The 17,888-nt window shown below is 37.9% G+C and overlaps 1 protein-coding gene across 6 annotated transcripts in view; it reads right to left on the reverse strand.

Annotated features, from left to right (window-relative positions):
- The window catches only part of LOC149927195 (serine/threonine-protein phosphatase 4 regulatory subunit 1-like), a 68,322-nt gene that overhangs the window by 29,674 nt on the left and 20,760 nt on the right, over positions 1–17,888 (reverse strand). Inside the window, exon 1 of one of the 6 annotated variants that reach the window (XM_090159520.1) lies at positions 11,339–11,933. The exons of 4 other annotated variants lie outside the window; for them this stretch is intronic. In XM_090159520.1, the coding sequence (XP_090015646.1) occupies positions 11,339–11,340 (2 nt within the window). In that variant the 5' untranslated portion in view covers positions 11,341–11,933. Of the gene's footprint in view, positions 1–10,239; positions 10,346–11,338; positions 11,934–17,888 lie in introns of those variants that run through there. One more of the 6 variants, XM_090159519.1, reaches the window with a different exon arrangement.

The following is a 17,888-nucleotide window of genomic DNA, read 5'->3' on the forward strand; positions in this document are numbered from 1 at the left end:
AATATTGAAATAAATTATCCGAAAACTAGGCTTAATTTTTCAAAATAAGGCTTTAACAAAACTCCACAATTTTATTGTTCATATGGGCTATAAGGATTATCTAGCCGTTTAACAGGGTTGCCACAAAATTGAGATTCAAATTCCCTGACCATTTTAAGAAAATTTCCGCAGACTTAAAACCAAAATTTAAGTATTTTACTTTTATCACAAGTTAATAAATTTAAATGGACTTATAAGGTTATTGCAATGTTAACTTTATTTATTTGTCATAGATCTAGAGTAAAATTACCTTCGAAAAGTGTCAAGATTTTATAAAATTAACTGACTTTGTTCAAATTTATAAAATTCCGACTTTTTAGATCTATTTTTAAATTCCCTGACGTGTGACAACCGTGTTTAAGGACCAAAACCCTATTTTAGGTTCGTTTAAGTACCTTGATAAAAATCAAATAGGGACTTTTAGGTATTCTAAGGACCTGGTGAGTGGCCCGCTTATAGTCGATGACAAAAGGGAGGTTAATAATAAATTCTAATTAAATTAAATGTCGGAAAAACACCTGGAGGAAATGTAGATATTCTGTAAAATGTATTACTCTTTTCTTTCCTATTATCGCATGTAAACTTTACAGAATATAATATATAAAAAATACTAAAAAGAACATTTGCAGCTGCGTTAGCACTTGGTAAAAAATTTAAACACTTTTTATCCAAGCGATAGACGAAGGCCAAAAATTTCGACAATAAAGATTGGGGTCAAGGGGAAAATTATCGCTTTTAAGAAACTGTCGGTCGGAAGAGTCCATGACGGGGGAGACGAAGGAAAAAATGTATAACAAGATGGGTCATCGACCATATCATCGATATACCCCCAAAGCTACAAGCGGCGTACGGGAATGAGGAAGGAAACGGCGCGGACTACGCCATTTCATTAGCTTCTCCGTGACTGCGATTGGAGTGCCGAGACAAAAAGAGGAGGAATGACTACCTTTACACTAGAACCAAAAAAACCAGTTTACCACAAATCACTGGTAGAATACAAATCAGAAATTTCGGAATAATTAAAAATTGTTCTCTTTTCGTTAGTAGCTTTTTTGAGAAGGCAAAATGCATAGAGCCGTATCCCGAGCTTATCAATTTTGAAATATTTATAAAAAAAATGAATTGGTATAAAATTTGGTAATTGATTTCCCCTAATTATTACGGAAATCGGACCAAGTTAGCCAATAGCTTCGGCGTAAATAAGGTAATAAAATACAGCGCAGACTTAACCATTTCCGGAACCGATCGGCGAACAAGCAACCAACCTGGTCGTTAATTCTGGTCCCGTGTGAAGTAATTATTTCGGAATGACCATTGAAGCGATGCCTCCGAGATAGCCAAATAAGACCCTCGGGCCATAAAAACAAGGCCGTGGTGGAGGGCCATAGTTTGGGAAATTCTCAATTATAAATACGCCCTTTTTAACCTTCACACCGAGACTTTCAAAACTGTGGAATGTGGAGTACAGAAATTGGAAGACCCAAAATACGTGGATATATTTAGCCATGGGAAAAATATTTAATCACACTGGTTCCTTAGAATATTCCAAGAAAAGATTACAGTCTGGAAAAACCAGTCTTTAAAAATCTTCTAATATACCAAAATAAAAATAATTTTTCCTCTACCAGTCCCATGTTTTTGAATTATTAAAAAAATATTGAAATCTGATTTTCTATTTTAAGTAACTTTTCAAAAATGCATTTGGACATTGCTAAAGAAGCAATTAGCAATTAGAAACCCGAATTTAAAGCTATCCTATTGCTTAACATATTTAAAAATGAGTTTGAAAAACTATCCTGAATTATTTGAAAAACAATTATCCTGAATTATTTGAAAAACAATTATCCTGAATTATTTGAAAAACAATTATCCTGAATTATTTGAAAAACAATTATCCTGAATTATTTGAAAAACAATTATCCTGAATTATTTGAAAAACAATTATCCTGAATTATTTGAAAAACAATTATCCTGAATTATTTGAAAAACAATTATCCTGAATTATTTTAAAAACAATTATCCTGAATTATTTGAAAAACAATTATCCTGAATTATTTGAAAAACAATTATCCTGAATTATTTGAAAAACAATTATCCTGAATTATTTGAAAAACAATTATCCTGAATTATTTGAAAAACAATTATCCTTTTACCGACGTGCCAATAACGTTATATGATTATAAATGACACGGTCTAAAATGTGATATAATGATATCAGAATAAAGGAAGGTTTTTTTAATGGCAACGAAACCTATCTCGTACAGAAAACATTCGGAGGGGAAGAGCGAGTTACGGGGGTTGGGAGTGGCAAAGAAGATGAGATCCTGTACGAGAAACCATCGGAAAAGCGCCCCGAGGGAAGAAAAGAAGCTAGTCGAGAGCCCACAAAAGTCGCTGGAAAAAGATTCAAAAGCCCAGATGAGCCAATAAGGGGAAAAGCGTGGGCACGGGGAAAAAATCAAAAGGGAAGCGGCTGCAAAGCCCCCGGGCCTAGTTTCCAACGGATCAGACGAAGAGTGCAGCGAACGGCGAACCACCGATCTCGGGTTCAAACCTTCGGGGAATCCGTGCCCGTAGTTCGCTTGAGATTGCCTTTATTCTTTACTCTCAAAGTCAAATTGACGGTTGTAAGACTTCTTAGTCGGGGGTTTAGCTCCTACCGATAACGAGGCTCTGGTTAATCATCATCTTTATATTTTATAAGAAATACACCTGGTTTTAGTATCAGATTATAATAAACACCTCAATCGAATGCCGCAATTTCAACTAATTCCAGTGTGACCACAGAATATTTTAAAATCCTTTAAAGGAATTATAGGAAATTTATCAGTGAAATATAGGAAGAAAGTTGGGAGAAAAACCGGAAAAGATAGAAAATAAATTATAGAACGATTGTCAAAATTATTTAAAGGGAGAATAACTTTCAAAAATTAAGTGGATAACTGATAGATATAGTTGAAAACTATCGCCTAACAGTGTTGGAAATAAGCATCTTTAATAACTACGACGTTTTAATGATTTCTAAGGGTAAAATATCAACTATTTTAATTTCTTCCGACTTTTGAGTTAAAATATAGGATATTAAATGAAATTATAGGAAAAATAGGAAGGACGTTAAATTATAGGAAAAAATAGGAAATATAGGAACTGTGGTCACCCTTTATTTCTAATATTTGAGAGATTTAAGACAGGGTTGCCACAAAATTTTCAAATTCAAATTCCCTGACTATTCCCTGTTTTCCCTGACCATTTTAAGAGATTTTCCCTGACTTATTAAGGGCAAAATTTGTCTTTTATATTTTACTTTTATCAGAAGTTAATAAATTTGGATGGACTTATATTTCAGTAAAAAGGTTATTGCAATGTTGAAAAAATTAGCCAAACATTCAAGGAAATAAATGATAATCGTGGAATTTGTCATACATCTAGAGTTAATTTACCTTCAAAAAGTGCCCAGATAAAATTAAATTCCCTGACTTTTCCCTGAATCTTTAGAAATTCTTAAAATTCCCTGACTTTTTAGGCCCATTTTTAAATTCCCTGACTTTTCCCTGATTTCCCTGACGTGTGGCAACCCTGTAAGACAAGATGGCGGGCGGGTCGGGGAGGAAAGGTAAATGACGTCACTATAATAACCATTATAACAACCCTTATATTTTACGTATACAGCGCCACCCCGCCCCACAGCAAACCATTAGCTAGAGTCTGGAATAGACCTAACCGAGATACATAATAAAATTAATAACAAAAATAGGAGATAGCGAGGGTCTCGGGCCGCGGGGGGTGATAATGGTGGCGGATGCAGGTGGAAAGGATGCAAAAAACCATCTTCCCTAGAACACCATAATAATAAAATACTGCAGTGGGAAAAAAAATCGGGGCCAGATGTCGGGGCCGTTTCTACGTACCACCGAAAAAAAGGTGGTCATTTAGGCAGGGGGTCGATCCGGTGCTAACCCCCCTTACACGGTGAGACAGTGGCGGAACGGTTGAATGAGGTAAAAAGGGATTGGCTGTCCGGGAAGAGCGCGCTATCAGAAAACAATAAAAGAAATAAAAACTAGGGTCCGCGGCCGGCCTATTTAGGGACACAATTTATTAGCCCTTTTTCCTGTATCGGAAGTCTCCTTACAAACGTAATTAGCGATTTACCGACTTACGCTCCCTTACACACGACTCCCATTGGCAACGTCTTAGAGCGGACGATAAGGTAAAGTACGCGACGCGGTCATCGGAGCCCGCGATGCCATCCCGAAGTAGGGCTACCTTTTTATGGCGCCCGTTTGCTTTTGTCAGAGTGTAATGAAGTGAACAGATCGCGGACAAACGTGGTTACAACGACCACTAATAGAACAAAATGTGGATTTCCCTGGATGAATAACCTCGCTTTTCGTCACGCCTATTTTAACAGATACCATTGTTATAGACAGCGGAAAATAAGCAAATCTTTCTTCAAAAAATATATACGAAAATCAGCGTGACCAGCGAAATTAAGCTATTATTATAAGAAAATTCAGAAAATCGAAATTAATGAATTTTTTTAACGATTTTTAACTTTCCCCTCTACATTTTCGAATATTTCCCAGCTATTATAATCCTTTAATTTGATATTTAAATTAAAGAAGGATTTTTGTAGAGTTCAGATTGTGAATACCTCATTTTCGAAGTACTTATTTAGTCGAAAGTTCGAAGGCCTTTTTCACGGTATCAATACAGGGTTGCCGGTTTTTTCACAATGAAATTCCCAGATTTTTCCTTGACCATCTGCGGAGATTTTCCCCGACTTATTTTGGGCTAAGATTTCGTATTTTTTAACCTATATTTTAGAAAGTTTCCTATTTGCAAAATGCAAACGAAATTGTATTCCCTGAAATTTCCCTGATTTTTATACCCATTTTCAAAATTCCAGGAATTCCAGGTACCGTGCCAACCCTGCAATAGGTAAAATACGAACAAAATTTTTTGAAAATTTCGGATTCCAAAACTAACTTATTCTTGCTTATCCCCAAAATAACTATTGTGTATTACCATTTGGTAAACTTAAGTATAAACGATATTTTACTTAAGGTAGAAAAACTAAATTTCAGGGTGGGATAAGGACCTTTGAATAAATATGGACAACCCTTAGCTATGGCTGTACAGATAAGGGTCGAATTTACTTCTACCTTTAAATACGTTAAATTTCTACGATAAAAAAAACGAAATTGGATCACTGTCGCTTTTACCGTATTTATCCCGCTAGTTGGTAGAATGAAATATTTCCATCCTGACATTCGAAGTGCCTTCCTAGAAATTATTAATTGCCTAGAGTTGCTAAATTTAACTGGGACTGAGCGTACCGGTGTATAATTTACAACTTACAAGGTCAATTAAAAGCAAATGATAAGTTCCTAAAAGTTTCATCTTAAAGGGGATGGCGCAAAAAAATCTGAAGAAATTGGCCTGCCTTGAGCAATCAATTATTTCCGTGGAGGAAATGAAACGGAAAGATGGAGGGGCCAAAAAGGGAGAGAGGTCAAAGTTAGTACCAATCTCCACCTCTGACACCAGGGGAAATCTTCAGAACCGTACTAAATCGAAAATTTGTCCATTTGAGAATTTGTACCTAACTCGATAGTTATCCTAAAATTACGCCTAAAGTTTCAGTTAAGTAAAACTGAAATTTTACAAGCATCCATACACCCAATCAACGAAATTAATTTATTTTAGTTAAGTTATTTTTATCTTTCACATGCAATATTATTTTCTCATCAACTATTTTAAACTGGCCTGGGCTTTTTAAAAGGCTGTACTCGATTTCATATGTCTGTAACCGTTGGAACGGATTTTGTGTAAGAGTAAAAATTACATTTCTGTATACCTAAAATTTTAAAATATTCATCAACTAACGACTTGTCAAAAACATTTTAATAATAATAATAATAATAATAATATTTATTTCGCAAAGAAACAAACTTTGCAGGCAACCACAGAGGCAAAGCCTATACGTGGTGGTTACCGGGTTTAGTTGGAAGGGATAGTAGACTACGAATATCGAATAACCTTTCGAAACAAATAGTTCTTATTAGGCTCGTATCAAAAATAATTATAAACCAAATTTATCTTCACGGCTGAGCGCGCGCTGATAAAACCGCCATTTTTTAAGACGTCACGCTACTAGAACAAAATGGCCGGGTTTTACGAAGCAGTGAAACCTATCGGTTACACTCTTGCTTTTCAATGTATAGTCCATATTTCAGGTGCCACTAACGCCTATTATTCAGAAACGCCATTGTAATTAACTAATTATACCCAAGGCTTAACTTTTATTAGAAATACAATAAGCTAAAATGGTTCATAAATTAAAGCCAACTTTTTGCAGTTTAAAATTTATAATTAAAATAGTTTAAAAATGCAAAACACGTTTCAAAATAGTTAAATGATCATTTTTACAGTTGCGTGCCAAGAAACTGCTTAGTGTAGAATTTATCCCTTTTTTTAGTAAGAGTGATCAACGGCCTAAACGGTGTAGCATTAGAACTACACTTTCCAATAGCTTCTAGTGTAGATAATTTTTCGCTACACTAGCTGAAAGTGTAACGCCAGTGTAGCCAGCAGTTTTCCACAAAAGATAATTACATAAAAGCGCGGGAAAAAGTTGCTCATTTTTTGTTTGCCAGAACGGACCCCAAGCGGAACCCATCAAAGGAAAAAAAACGAATAGCCCTAAGGTGTTTTTCTCCTAGTTTAAAACAAAGTTTTTAAAATGATAATTTCTAAAAAGAAACTTTTTTGTCCGTCTTCTACAAAGACTTTAGCTCTTATCAAAAGAGTTAGTTACGCATCAGTGACGCGTACTTAAAGAATACGTCCCGGAGAAAAATTACTTCAGGCGCTTCGCCTTCGCGTACATGGTCTGCCGTGGTCCCGTATATCCTGTAGGGCTGTGCGAGTACTCTAACATCGAGTACTCGGCCCTTTTTTGAGGTCTTTTGAGAGTTCTCGTCGATTACAGAGTACCAAAAAAATTGCGTATTCTAATAAGCTGCTCTTTAAACTCGCTTCAAAGTTCAAAGAGGTATTTTTACAACTTTTTGGGTGTAATAAACCTACAAAGTTGTGGATACTGTGGAATATTTTTCAGCATTGAAAGTTACTTTATACTCCTTTTAAATTTAATTATTTCTTGAATAAAACCAGCTCCTAATCAAGTACTCTATAACCCGAATCGTTAAAAATATTACTAGTTTTTTTTAGTTACTCGACTCGAATAATAGTTGGTTTCCTCTTAATCAAGGACTCGAATACTCGATGAGAAAAAAATTGATACTCGATAACCAACTTGATTGCCTAAAACCACTAATCGCACAGCTCTAATATCCTGGCTTCATTACGGAAAGCGCGTCAAAGAATAGATACCAATATGAACAGAATTGGCCTTTTCAGTAACGGCCACCACGAGAAGTTAATTTTTTTTACTATTACATAGGAAAATAGTTGAATATTCTTAGAACAATTTTAACATTTTACATCGTTCAGAGAGGGGGGGGTCCAGTAAAAAACTTAAGAAATATAGAAACAAATTAGCGAGTCGCATTCCGAACCCACACGCGGCAGCAGAACCCTTTCGCCAAGGCGAGAATTAAAACGAAACCGTAGGGGTACACTAGTCATCCGCGCAGAGCCGAAATACTTACGAGCAAAGTGAGAGAGGACAATTCTTTTACGCATCCGCCCATATCATCATCAATGGAATACGAATTAAACGCCAGAAGAAGAGTGTATTGACTCCCGCCTTTCTGACTTTGCAAATTGGTCGCGTCGTCGGGGGAAGATCATTTCCGGTGATGTTAAAAAAATATATCTTATAAGGGACTAAAACCCCAAGGGTGACGAGGTTACTTGGCAATTCGAGGATTAGGGCGCCAAGGGGGTATGGTTTGCGTATTTACTTTCGCGGGACGACTTTAAATAGAAAGTTGTTTGAACCGCAAAGTATTAGAACTTGCGGAGGAGGCAGGAAGTTTAAATATTCATCGAATGCAAAACCAGAGTTAATTCAAGAATTAAATTTGAGGAAAGGGCAAAGATAGATCAAGATTTTAGGTAACGTTACTTCCAAATTTCCTATTTCAACCAAGAGTATAAAATTAAAGCCGTTTTAGTTCGAGAATTACAGTGTTCCAAAGTGGAAATTTCTGGCCGGGACAAAAGGGAATTTGGTGGCAATTCTGGCCAAAAGTCGTCAATATTTTACCACAGAAAATTATAAAACAAAAATATTTTAACACTGAAATTTCAGATTTGGGCTACTTAAGGCATAGAAATGGTCAGATTCTGATTAACATTTGAATAGTGTAATTTTTTTTGAATAATTAATTGTCTAACATTGTAAGTTCAGTGTAAACTAAAATATTTTAACAATAAACTTCTTAAAAATGTAATTATAGTTACTTTATGCTTTGAAATGCAATTTTTCTTTATTAGCCACTGGTCTGAACTTTTCTCCAAAAATGTGGCTATTTGGGAACACTGGAGAATTAGTAATCGTATTGCTTATTAGTCGTATTTAGAATTCCACATTAGTCGTAATCTTGAATTCTAGATACGACTAATAAGCGAAATACTATTAATTCGGATTCTAAATACTATTAATTCGGATTCTAAATACTATTAATTCGGATTCTAAATACTATTAATTCGGATTCTAAATACTATTAATTCGGATTCTAAATACTATTAATTCGGATTCTAAATACTATTAATTCGGATTCTAAATACTATTAATTCGGATTCTAAATACTATTAATTCGGATTCTAAATACGACTAATTAGCTAGATACTATTAATTCGGATTCTAAATATGACTAATAAGCTAGATACTATTAATGTGGAATTCTAGATACTATTAGTGGGTTTCGATATTAAAAATGTAGAAATTTAGACACAACCGATATGTAAAAACAGCTTTCGCCATAAGAATATAATAAACTCACGTGAAATAGCGCACAGCGTATTTAAACCTCGACCAACTAAACCAATGAATTGTCTAACATTTATCAATAGCAATGTGTTTAAGCGAAAAAAAGCGTTCATCAAGCCAGAGAGCGCGAGTTAAAAAGCGGGGCTGCGTTGCAAAGCTTTCCGGTTAATGAAATTTCATTAGAATCTGCTTTGACGTCACTGCTGTGACGCCTATTTCGTAACAGGATAGTCTCGCTCTACGGCGAACGAAGGCGCAAAGTGTTGTTATTGTAAAGCGAGCGAATCCGACCTTTTAAGCGACCGCCGCGGAATATATATTATTTTATATCATATTATTTCCAAAGTGTCGGATATCGAAATTTAAGAAATAAAGCGGCGCCAAAAAGGCGCGAGAAAAAATTTTTGGGCCCAGTATCAGACTGACGCTACTGACATTCTACGAATATGTAAACAAGACTACTTATTCAACGCCCGCTATCTCTCTGGCACTCTCTCAGTGCCACCTCATAACGTACATTCCGAAGATATTAGATTTCAATTCACGGAGGTAAACCCTAATTTGCGGAATCGTTAAGGGGGGTTACATAAATTATTTTATTTTTTAGTGGCGAAACTGAAAATCTAACAGAAATGTACCATAAATATTTAATTAAATGCAATTTAAATTAGATATGAATGCGAAATCTAAAAACAAATCCGGAAATTACGTTTTATATTCTAAATAAGTCAACTATTTTATTTATTTTATCATTTCAGTGCCGCACTTGACGAAGGCCGGAAGAGCGCTTAACTTAGGCCATTGACTCATTCTGGTACGCTAAGTAGCTACGACCATGAGTGCCAGTACAAACCGTCCAAAAATACCAAGGACCGATTTGGAGATACAAAAACATTGGTCCTGACCAATAAAAGGTCTTAGTTACGCCTCGAACATCCAAAGGCCACAGATAAGAGGATGACCTTTCGGATAACTCTGACCCCCGGGGGGTATTACTCGCCGCGGTCCCCCCCCACCGAGGGTCGCCCGGAAATAGAGGGGGAGGATAAGAGGGGTTCGCAAAAAATACTGGGAATTATTACGACTCTGACTAAAGCGGCGTTGTAGTAAGAATAAGACATCCGGTTTGATTATAGCGACAAAAAATTACTTCCGGCCCGAGAAATTCCGGCTTCATCCAGGCCTAATAACGGTACTCGGCCAAGCTAAGCAGCGCATTAAGAAAATTAACCACCAACCTCTTTTCCACGTTGTTCGGGAATTTTTGGAACATTTTAAAAGCCATTAATTTCAACTTCACTTTATAATAATTTATACGTCGCGATTTGGATAAGTTTCGCATCTCTTAAATTTTAAAAATATATCTTTACAGATATTAAAGGTTTTCGGAAAATGTTCCACGAATTGATATTCGGAGAATTCCGCGATTAATAAGACCCTTAAGAAAAGCGTTAATCGTTTGAAATTGGTATTTTATCAGATAAAGTCAAAGGGCGTTTGGATAAGATTTATAAATTTTTATTCTAAAAAATTCCTTTAAAAAATTTATCTGGATGTGAAAATATTCCCAAGGGCCAACCCGAAGTAATACTAGCGGCCCTACGGTACCCCCTCCCCAATCAGCGACGCCGCCTTAAGAAGTTCTCGAGAGGGGTACGTGGCCCGGGAAAAATCTCAAGCGAAACCCCGGCGCGCTTTGGGAAATTATGGAGAGAGGATGTGGCGGCGGGGCTAACCTATTCGACAAAAAACTACCGAGAATCGTACGATGGGAAGCCGTTCGGCGGATGGTTCGCGGCTATCCTCTTTAACATCTCTCCTCAAGGACAACCAGCTATTTCCCCTAGATTACAAACTACAGAAACAGGGTTCGTACGAAATTTGCGATTTCAAATCCCCGACTTATCCAGGTTACCCCGATTAATTTTTGGAAATATCCCCGACCTTTTTGATAATATTCTTGCTAATTTTCATCATTTCATGATTTCATAGGTAAAAGTACCAAGTTAAACAATATTTTTTAAATTATATTTAATAAGAGATTACCGAGATCGACTCCACCTTCGCTCGGGAAAAGGTGCCGGCCATGAGCGAGCGAGAGAAGGTTTGTTGACTGAGTAAAATCCCTGACTTTTTACGATATTATTTAAATCAAGTTTCGTACGAACCCTGAGAAAAAACCACGAGGGACCCCATTTTTTTATACCCTTATTCCAATTGGATTTATAATAGGTTAAAAAAATAAAGAAAATGATTTAGTAAAATAAAATAGTTTTATAAAACGGGGATCCGTTTATTTCATAAGGAGGCGTAAAAAATAAGGAATTTAGTACTTACATTTTTTCGAGACATCTAATTTCGTCATCGTGGTAGCGGAATTTCACGGTGTCAAAAGGAGTATAAATTCTCCGAAGGGGGTTAACGAACTAAGCGGCGAACGCGAGCCGCATCGTGGGCGACGATACGAAGCCGCCCCCGGTTGTTGCCAATTTTCCAACGTACGGCACCGAACGTTTCGTAAGAATCCCACGGATCCATCATTACCCGCGCACACTCGGAAGCATCCGCCGGCGAAAACTCCGGCGCCGGAGACAGTCGACGCGGACGGCCAAAACCGCTTCGACCGACATATATTAAATCCAAAGACGAACCAAATCGCCCCAATCCTCTCGATTGTTTTTTCTTCCGGAGTGCCATTAGAATAATCCAAATAACAGCGATGCGTTGTCCAGATATTTCAACGACGAACGAAGAATTAAAAAAAAGCGCGGGCCGTGGTTCGCGGAGACGCGAAAAAAAGGCGGGAAAAGCGAACTTCGCTGACCAAAAAATGATTCGGCAAACGGGGGTACTCGAGAAGGACGCGAAAAAAAAGGCGCGAAGTGCAGCGCGCGCACCGAAGCGAGCACTCTTCCTCCTCGAAAGAGATGCTAAGAAATGGGGATGGAGGATGAAGAGAAGGAGACTCCGCGCTCGAATCGTAAAACCGCGGCGTCGAACTTGGCTATCGGCCAAAATATGTACCAGCCAGCCAGCGAGAAGGGGAAAACGAAGGGGAAAGCGACGCCGAAAAGAAAAAATTGCCCGCGTGGAGCTCCGCCTAGCGTCAAACGACCTTAGCCGACAGTAGGCGGCCAGGCTGCGAATACGATAAAACCCGCCCTTTTTCTACCGTTTCCTTCGCCTTCGAACCAACTGCCAGGTTACGTACGGTTAAAAATTCTTCCCGACTATAACGAAACTAACGTCGAAGTTAAAAGGGAAAACTGGAAAAAATGGGGGATCGTTTATAAAGGAGCTGACGGCGGGGATGTCCCCAGCGAGCGCCAAACCCAGACGGCGTGAAACAGCACCGGCGTATTAACCTGATCTACCGGAAATGGAGAAGGCGTTAGACCGGAAGAGCGCGCCAATGAGGGGACTTTTACGAGCCGATTTACGTACGCTAATTTTAACGCCATTAATAATACTTAATATTCAATATCGTCATTACTATCTTTATAGACGACCCTCCGAAATATTTGATAATACATTCCTGACGTAAAAACCAGGATGGGGGCGAAACGGCAAAAACGTAAGTCAATGAAATTAAACAGGCACTATTTTTTTGAGGACTAACGCGAATGAATGAAGCGTATATGTAAGCGCGTCCTACGGTAAAAGGTGCGAAGTTATAATATACATTTTGACACTTATTAAACGAGAGTGGGACGCTAATGAAAGTTGTCAAAAACACGTCTATAAAACGACATAATCGAGTGAAAATATCAAGATTTAAAAAATACAGAAAACCGAATATTTTCTCTCTCAAAAATGGCGGTTATATCCGATCGTAAAAAAAAAAGGCGGGAAAGCTGGACATTCTCCGAGTCAACAAAGAACATTTTTCGGCCGAGGTTCATCTCACCCCCCTCTCCACGGTTGGCTTTCCTCACACGCTATCGCCTCGGGCGATGACGCTAACTTCTTGAGCGTTCATGTCCTTTTTCAGAGCCCATACAAGAAGCGGCCTAAATGGAGTTTCTTCTAGGCGGAATCGCAGCTGCCCCAATTTTTTCCGCGCAGTGTGGCTGCATGCTGAAAACACACGCCGATCCTCGTGTCCCCCCAAAAAAATTTCCCTTCTAACGTATATACGTATAAAGGAGCGCGAAGTTGGCCATTCCGAAAGAGAACGCTTTTTTGGGGCGAGAAGTACACCCTACCAGATGGGGGCAGAAACTGACCCTGGGCTCCGCTTTTTAACGACATTCGAACTTTAGCGAGGATCTCCCCTCTCGCCCCCCCCCCCCCTTTCGCTTCTTACTCATCGTTACTCCCCCCAGTTTCGGACGAAGGACGTCGGTCCGACGTACCGTTTAAGCAAATAGTTGACGGGGAAGCTACGAGCACCAACTTCCTCGAGTCGTAGGTCTACGGGCGAAACGAAGTCGGTTCGCGTTTGCAAGTTAAATTGCCGACGGGTGAAAATGGACTGGTCCCACGCGAGAATATACCCAAAAGGAAGTAGAAAAGCCGGCGCGAAAAAAAAAGCGGCAGGGCCAGAAAAGAAGGTTGTTTTTTGCTCTTCTGGAGCTACTAAAAATTGTCCCATCTTGGGTTTTTCTCCTCCGCCTTACGAGGGAACTAGCCCAATGGGACGCCCGCGAGGATAAAGCCCGTATGAGCAGCCATTTCCCATTGCGGAAGTCAGCCTAATGTACAATTTACACCAGGACGTGGCGGGGGAGGCTGACAACTTTGGCATACCTCAAAATACCTCGTTCGCGTTTCCAGTAACCCCCCCTCCCCTACCCTACCCTCCCAAATTCTGAATTTAAATTATTCAATAGTTCTTTTAATAAAATAACCTTGGCCATCTTGTTGAAATGTTGCCTCCCCGCTTCAGCTGTGGATCCGTTTTCTCTCCCACTAAAGAGTTTATGAACTCATTCTTAGGCATTGGCTGAACTATTCCAGGGCAACATTTCAACAAGTTTATAAAATCAACTATTAGAACTCCTAAGAAATCAGAACGTTATTTGACATTTCAGATCTCGCATTTTATTCGTTTTTTTGTACAGGATTTGGATTTTGAACGTGATCTGACATTTTAGACGCTTATTGATAATTTTGTGTGACGGATTTGGAATCTGAACATGATTTGACACTTTAGACGCTTATTGTGAATTTTGGGTGATGGATTTGGAATATGAACGTGATTGGAAACTAGTGGCCATTTTCGTGCAACTGATTTTGAATCTGAATGTGATTTAACACTTAAGACGCCATTTTTGTGCAACTGATTTTGAATCTGAATGTGATTTGACACTTTGGACGTAATTTTTGTGAAACGCATTTTAAATCTGAACGCGATTTGACACTTTGGACGTCTTTTTGTGTAAGGGATTTTGAATCTAAACGTTTTTTGATATTGTACACGTACAATTTTAGAATTTTTTGTACGGGATTTTCATAGTAATCACTAATCAGAAACTCGAATTTTTTGGAAATTTAAATCGCACATTTTGAACCTGAAGGCGATTTCGTAAATACAAAACTAGTTTTGAGATATTAGTCGCCCATTTTCAGAATTCTGAATACAGAATTTTTTATCTGAAGTGTTGTAAATCCGAAACTGATTTTGAAATTTAAAAGAATTATTCCTTTTTTCCATGTTGATTGATATTTAAGTTAAGGTTTTGCTCAGATTGTGGGATTTTCAAAATTTCTTTTCAGTAAAAGTGTAGTTGATTTTTGACCTCTATTTCAACTGCACTAACCACACTATCACAAAAAAAGCTTAACTAAATAAAACTGTACATTTAAGATCTGGCATCAATCAATTTTTTCGGAAACTTTCAAAGATCTGAAAATAACTAACAAACCGAGACTATCAAATATCAAGGATTACTCAGAACTGATGTTAGTCTCCTCATCATGCTTTGAAGTACATAAAACGCGCGACGTTACTGTCTGCTCGCGTGGCTAAGACGCGTTACCCGAGGAGGCGAGCTCGTCGCTGTGACACGACGGATGGAACGAAAATAGTCGGTAGAATTGAAGCGTGTATTTGAATCAATGGAAGCAGAAGCCTATAGCGTATAATAGAATATATCTGTCATCCCGAGTGGTGTCTGCGTGGAAGGAAATGGAGCGAGCTAGAAAGAATGGACACTTCCTCCCTCCTCGAGCTGGGTTCTTTGCAAACGGAAATAGGCAGTTGTTAACTAATCAAGCGGCGAGACGACCTTCTTTAATCAGTAGATGGGCGACTACGCGAAGAGGGAGGAAATCGGCCAGACCTCGCGATTATAATGAATCATTCCAACAGCGGGGCCCCCGTTTATAAACACCCGTATAAATAAGACATGACGACGTTACTTTGGAATCCATGGCTTGGGAGGAAAATAACTAGTCGACAGAAACCCAACCTCGAACACCCAAGCTCTGGAACAAGGATATTGAAATAATGATTGGGAAACTGGGGGTATTTTTAAAGAAGTCTTTAAACGAAATATCAAGTTTCGTATTTATGGTGGATCGTTAAATTCACGTGGTTTTAATAGATGGGTCGCCCATTTGGTATATTTTGGGCTTTCTTAGAAAATTCTTGTTTTTCAGGGAAAATACGGGCTATATTGTCAATTAATTGGATTATACGGAAAACAATGTTATTACGTAAGGGCTTAGTTTCGAAATACTAAAGAATTGAACATTTTGTTTTAGTTCACTAGTTGGTTTCTCATTGGATTCAATTCGCAACGGGAGTCGGCAGCCGAAAGGACGTACCGATAGTTTTCAATCTCGTATTATGCAGAAAGACATAGGACTTGATTAACTTTTCAAGAAACTACAGGAGACTATGCAGGGTTGCCACGGGTTTTTCACAATCAAATTCGCTGATGTTTCCAGGTTTTCCCTGACCATCTGAGATTTTCCTGACTTATTTCGTGCCAAGATTTTGTATTTTTTATCCTATATTTTAGTAAAAGTTTCCTATTTGCAACCGAAATTAAATTCCCTGACATTTTTAGACTAAATTTTAAAATTTTCCGACTTTTCCCTGATTTTTATACCCATATTCAAATTCGCTTGACTTTTCTAGGAATTCCAGGTTTTCCAGTTACCTTGGCAACCCTGATATAGGGTTTTATAAGAATTAGAGGACTGTCTGAATATTCTTTCAAGGGTTATTCCATATAAAATCTATGGGAGATAAATTCTAGGATTTGTAAATGTTTACCCACGTTTTGTTCGAGATTTTGGCAAATGTCCGACCAATAGCGTTTAAAAGTAGCTAGGGTTACCTAATTAGTCTTTTAAACAGACAAATATCCTCTTAAGAAACTTAAATAATAGCATCGCTTGTATAGGCACATTTTTCATATTAAAAGAATTATTAAAGTTCCCACTTCTAACAAACACCGGTAGATGTCGCCTAAAACAGCTTTAAACTGATTTTTGCTGATAATCAGTAATCTAAAAACAGGCCAATTGAAAACGACAACAACTCCAGCGACGTCATCGATCCCAAGATACGCTAACCAGGGATATGTCCGCTAACGAATCGATGGATTAGGAAACCGACTCCCCCGGCCGCGCTCAGCAGTCGCAAAACGATGCCGTTTATACGCCAGGGATGGACGAAATTTATGAGAAAAAAACGTAGCCACCCTCCACCCCTCGTATTTTATCACTCGCCCACCTACTTGGCTATATAAAGACACGTTAAAATCCCAAGGATATCTGCTTAGAGTTAACGCGACTCTTTTTAAATAGAAAACCTTGGGACTTGGGAGAAGAACTTAAGCTTATAGACGACCTATCCAAAATCCTTACGTCAGTTCACTACTAAGCCTCGTATATTTCTTCAGACTGTAAGAGCTACCAAAAGAATAAAATTGTTTTGGTCTTAGCTAACTTGTTAAAATGTTCCCGGAAATTCGTCGTAACACTGCCAACTTCTATAAGGCGTTTCCGCGATCGGGGTTGGCCGTGGTCAAAACATGGGGGCTCCGTCACTAACAAGGAGACATCCCGAAGTGTAACCCACCGATTTTGTTCCAACTCGGGGGATTGGTAGACCATTGAAAATAGCATGGAATTCAGACCGATGCCTAGCCCCCCCCCCCTGTAAAACATTTTAACAAATTTCAAAAATTCGAAAATGCCAAAAATAGAAAAAATAGATAAAAATTGACAAAAACATCAAAACTGATCTACTTTTGATCAATTTGAGGTCAAAATCCCATGTTATTTTCAATGGGAAAATTTAATATTTTGTATTGTCAAAAACCTTTTTCGTTGGCATGGCAAAACGATTGCCCATTGAATAAATTCCCTTTAGGATTTTTCATGATACATGAAGGGCTACCAATCCCCCGAGTTTGAACAAAATCGGTGGGTTACACTTCGGGATGTCTCCTTGTAAGCCTATGTTAAAAAAGTCTTTTAGTCCAAGCCTTACATTTTTGGACAATTTTCTAGTCAGAGACTTATCACTATCAAATAAAAATACTAATGTCAGAGGCGTCGTTAAATTAAGTTTATCCTTTTTTTAATAGAAAAAATTTGTTAAAGGCCTAGGTTTTCTTCCGGGTGATAAAATACGCGAAAAAGTAGATTAGTCCATAATTAAAAGGGATAATATATCTAAATCCTAAACAAATTTGAAGAAATTAAAAAAACTTACTAATAACTCTTCCGCTTGTCCCCCTTTAAATTAGGCCAAAAATATAAAAATAGGCCCAATAAAGTAAAATATAGGATACATAAGGGTACACGACGACGAAAGGTTTTTGGGTTATACTACACGGTAAAACCAAAGTTATTATTCTTGTGTATTATGACAACTATTGTTTGGTGGAAATTCAAGACAAAATTGAAAATCAAAATAAGTACAACC

Source organism: Leiobunum rupestre, chromosome 9 (genome assembly GCF_980474605.1).
Source record: "Leiobunum rupestre chromosome 9, qqLeiRupe1.1.hap1, whole genome shotgun sequence".
Lineage (NCBI taxonomy): Eukaryota > Metazoa > Arthropoda > Arachnida > Opiliones > Sclerosomatidae > Leiobunum > Leiobunum rupestre.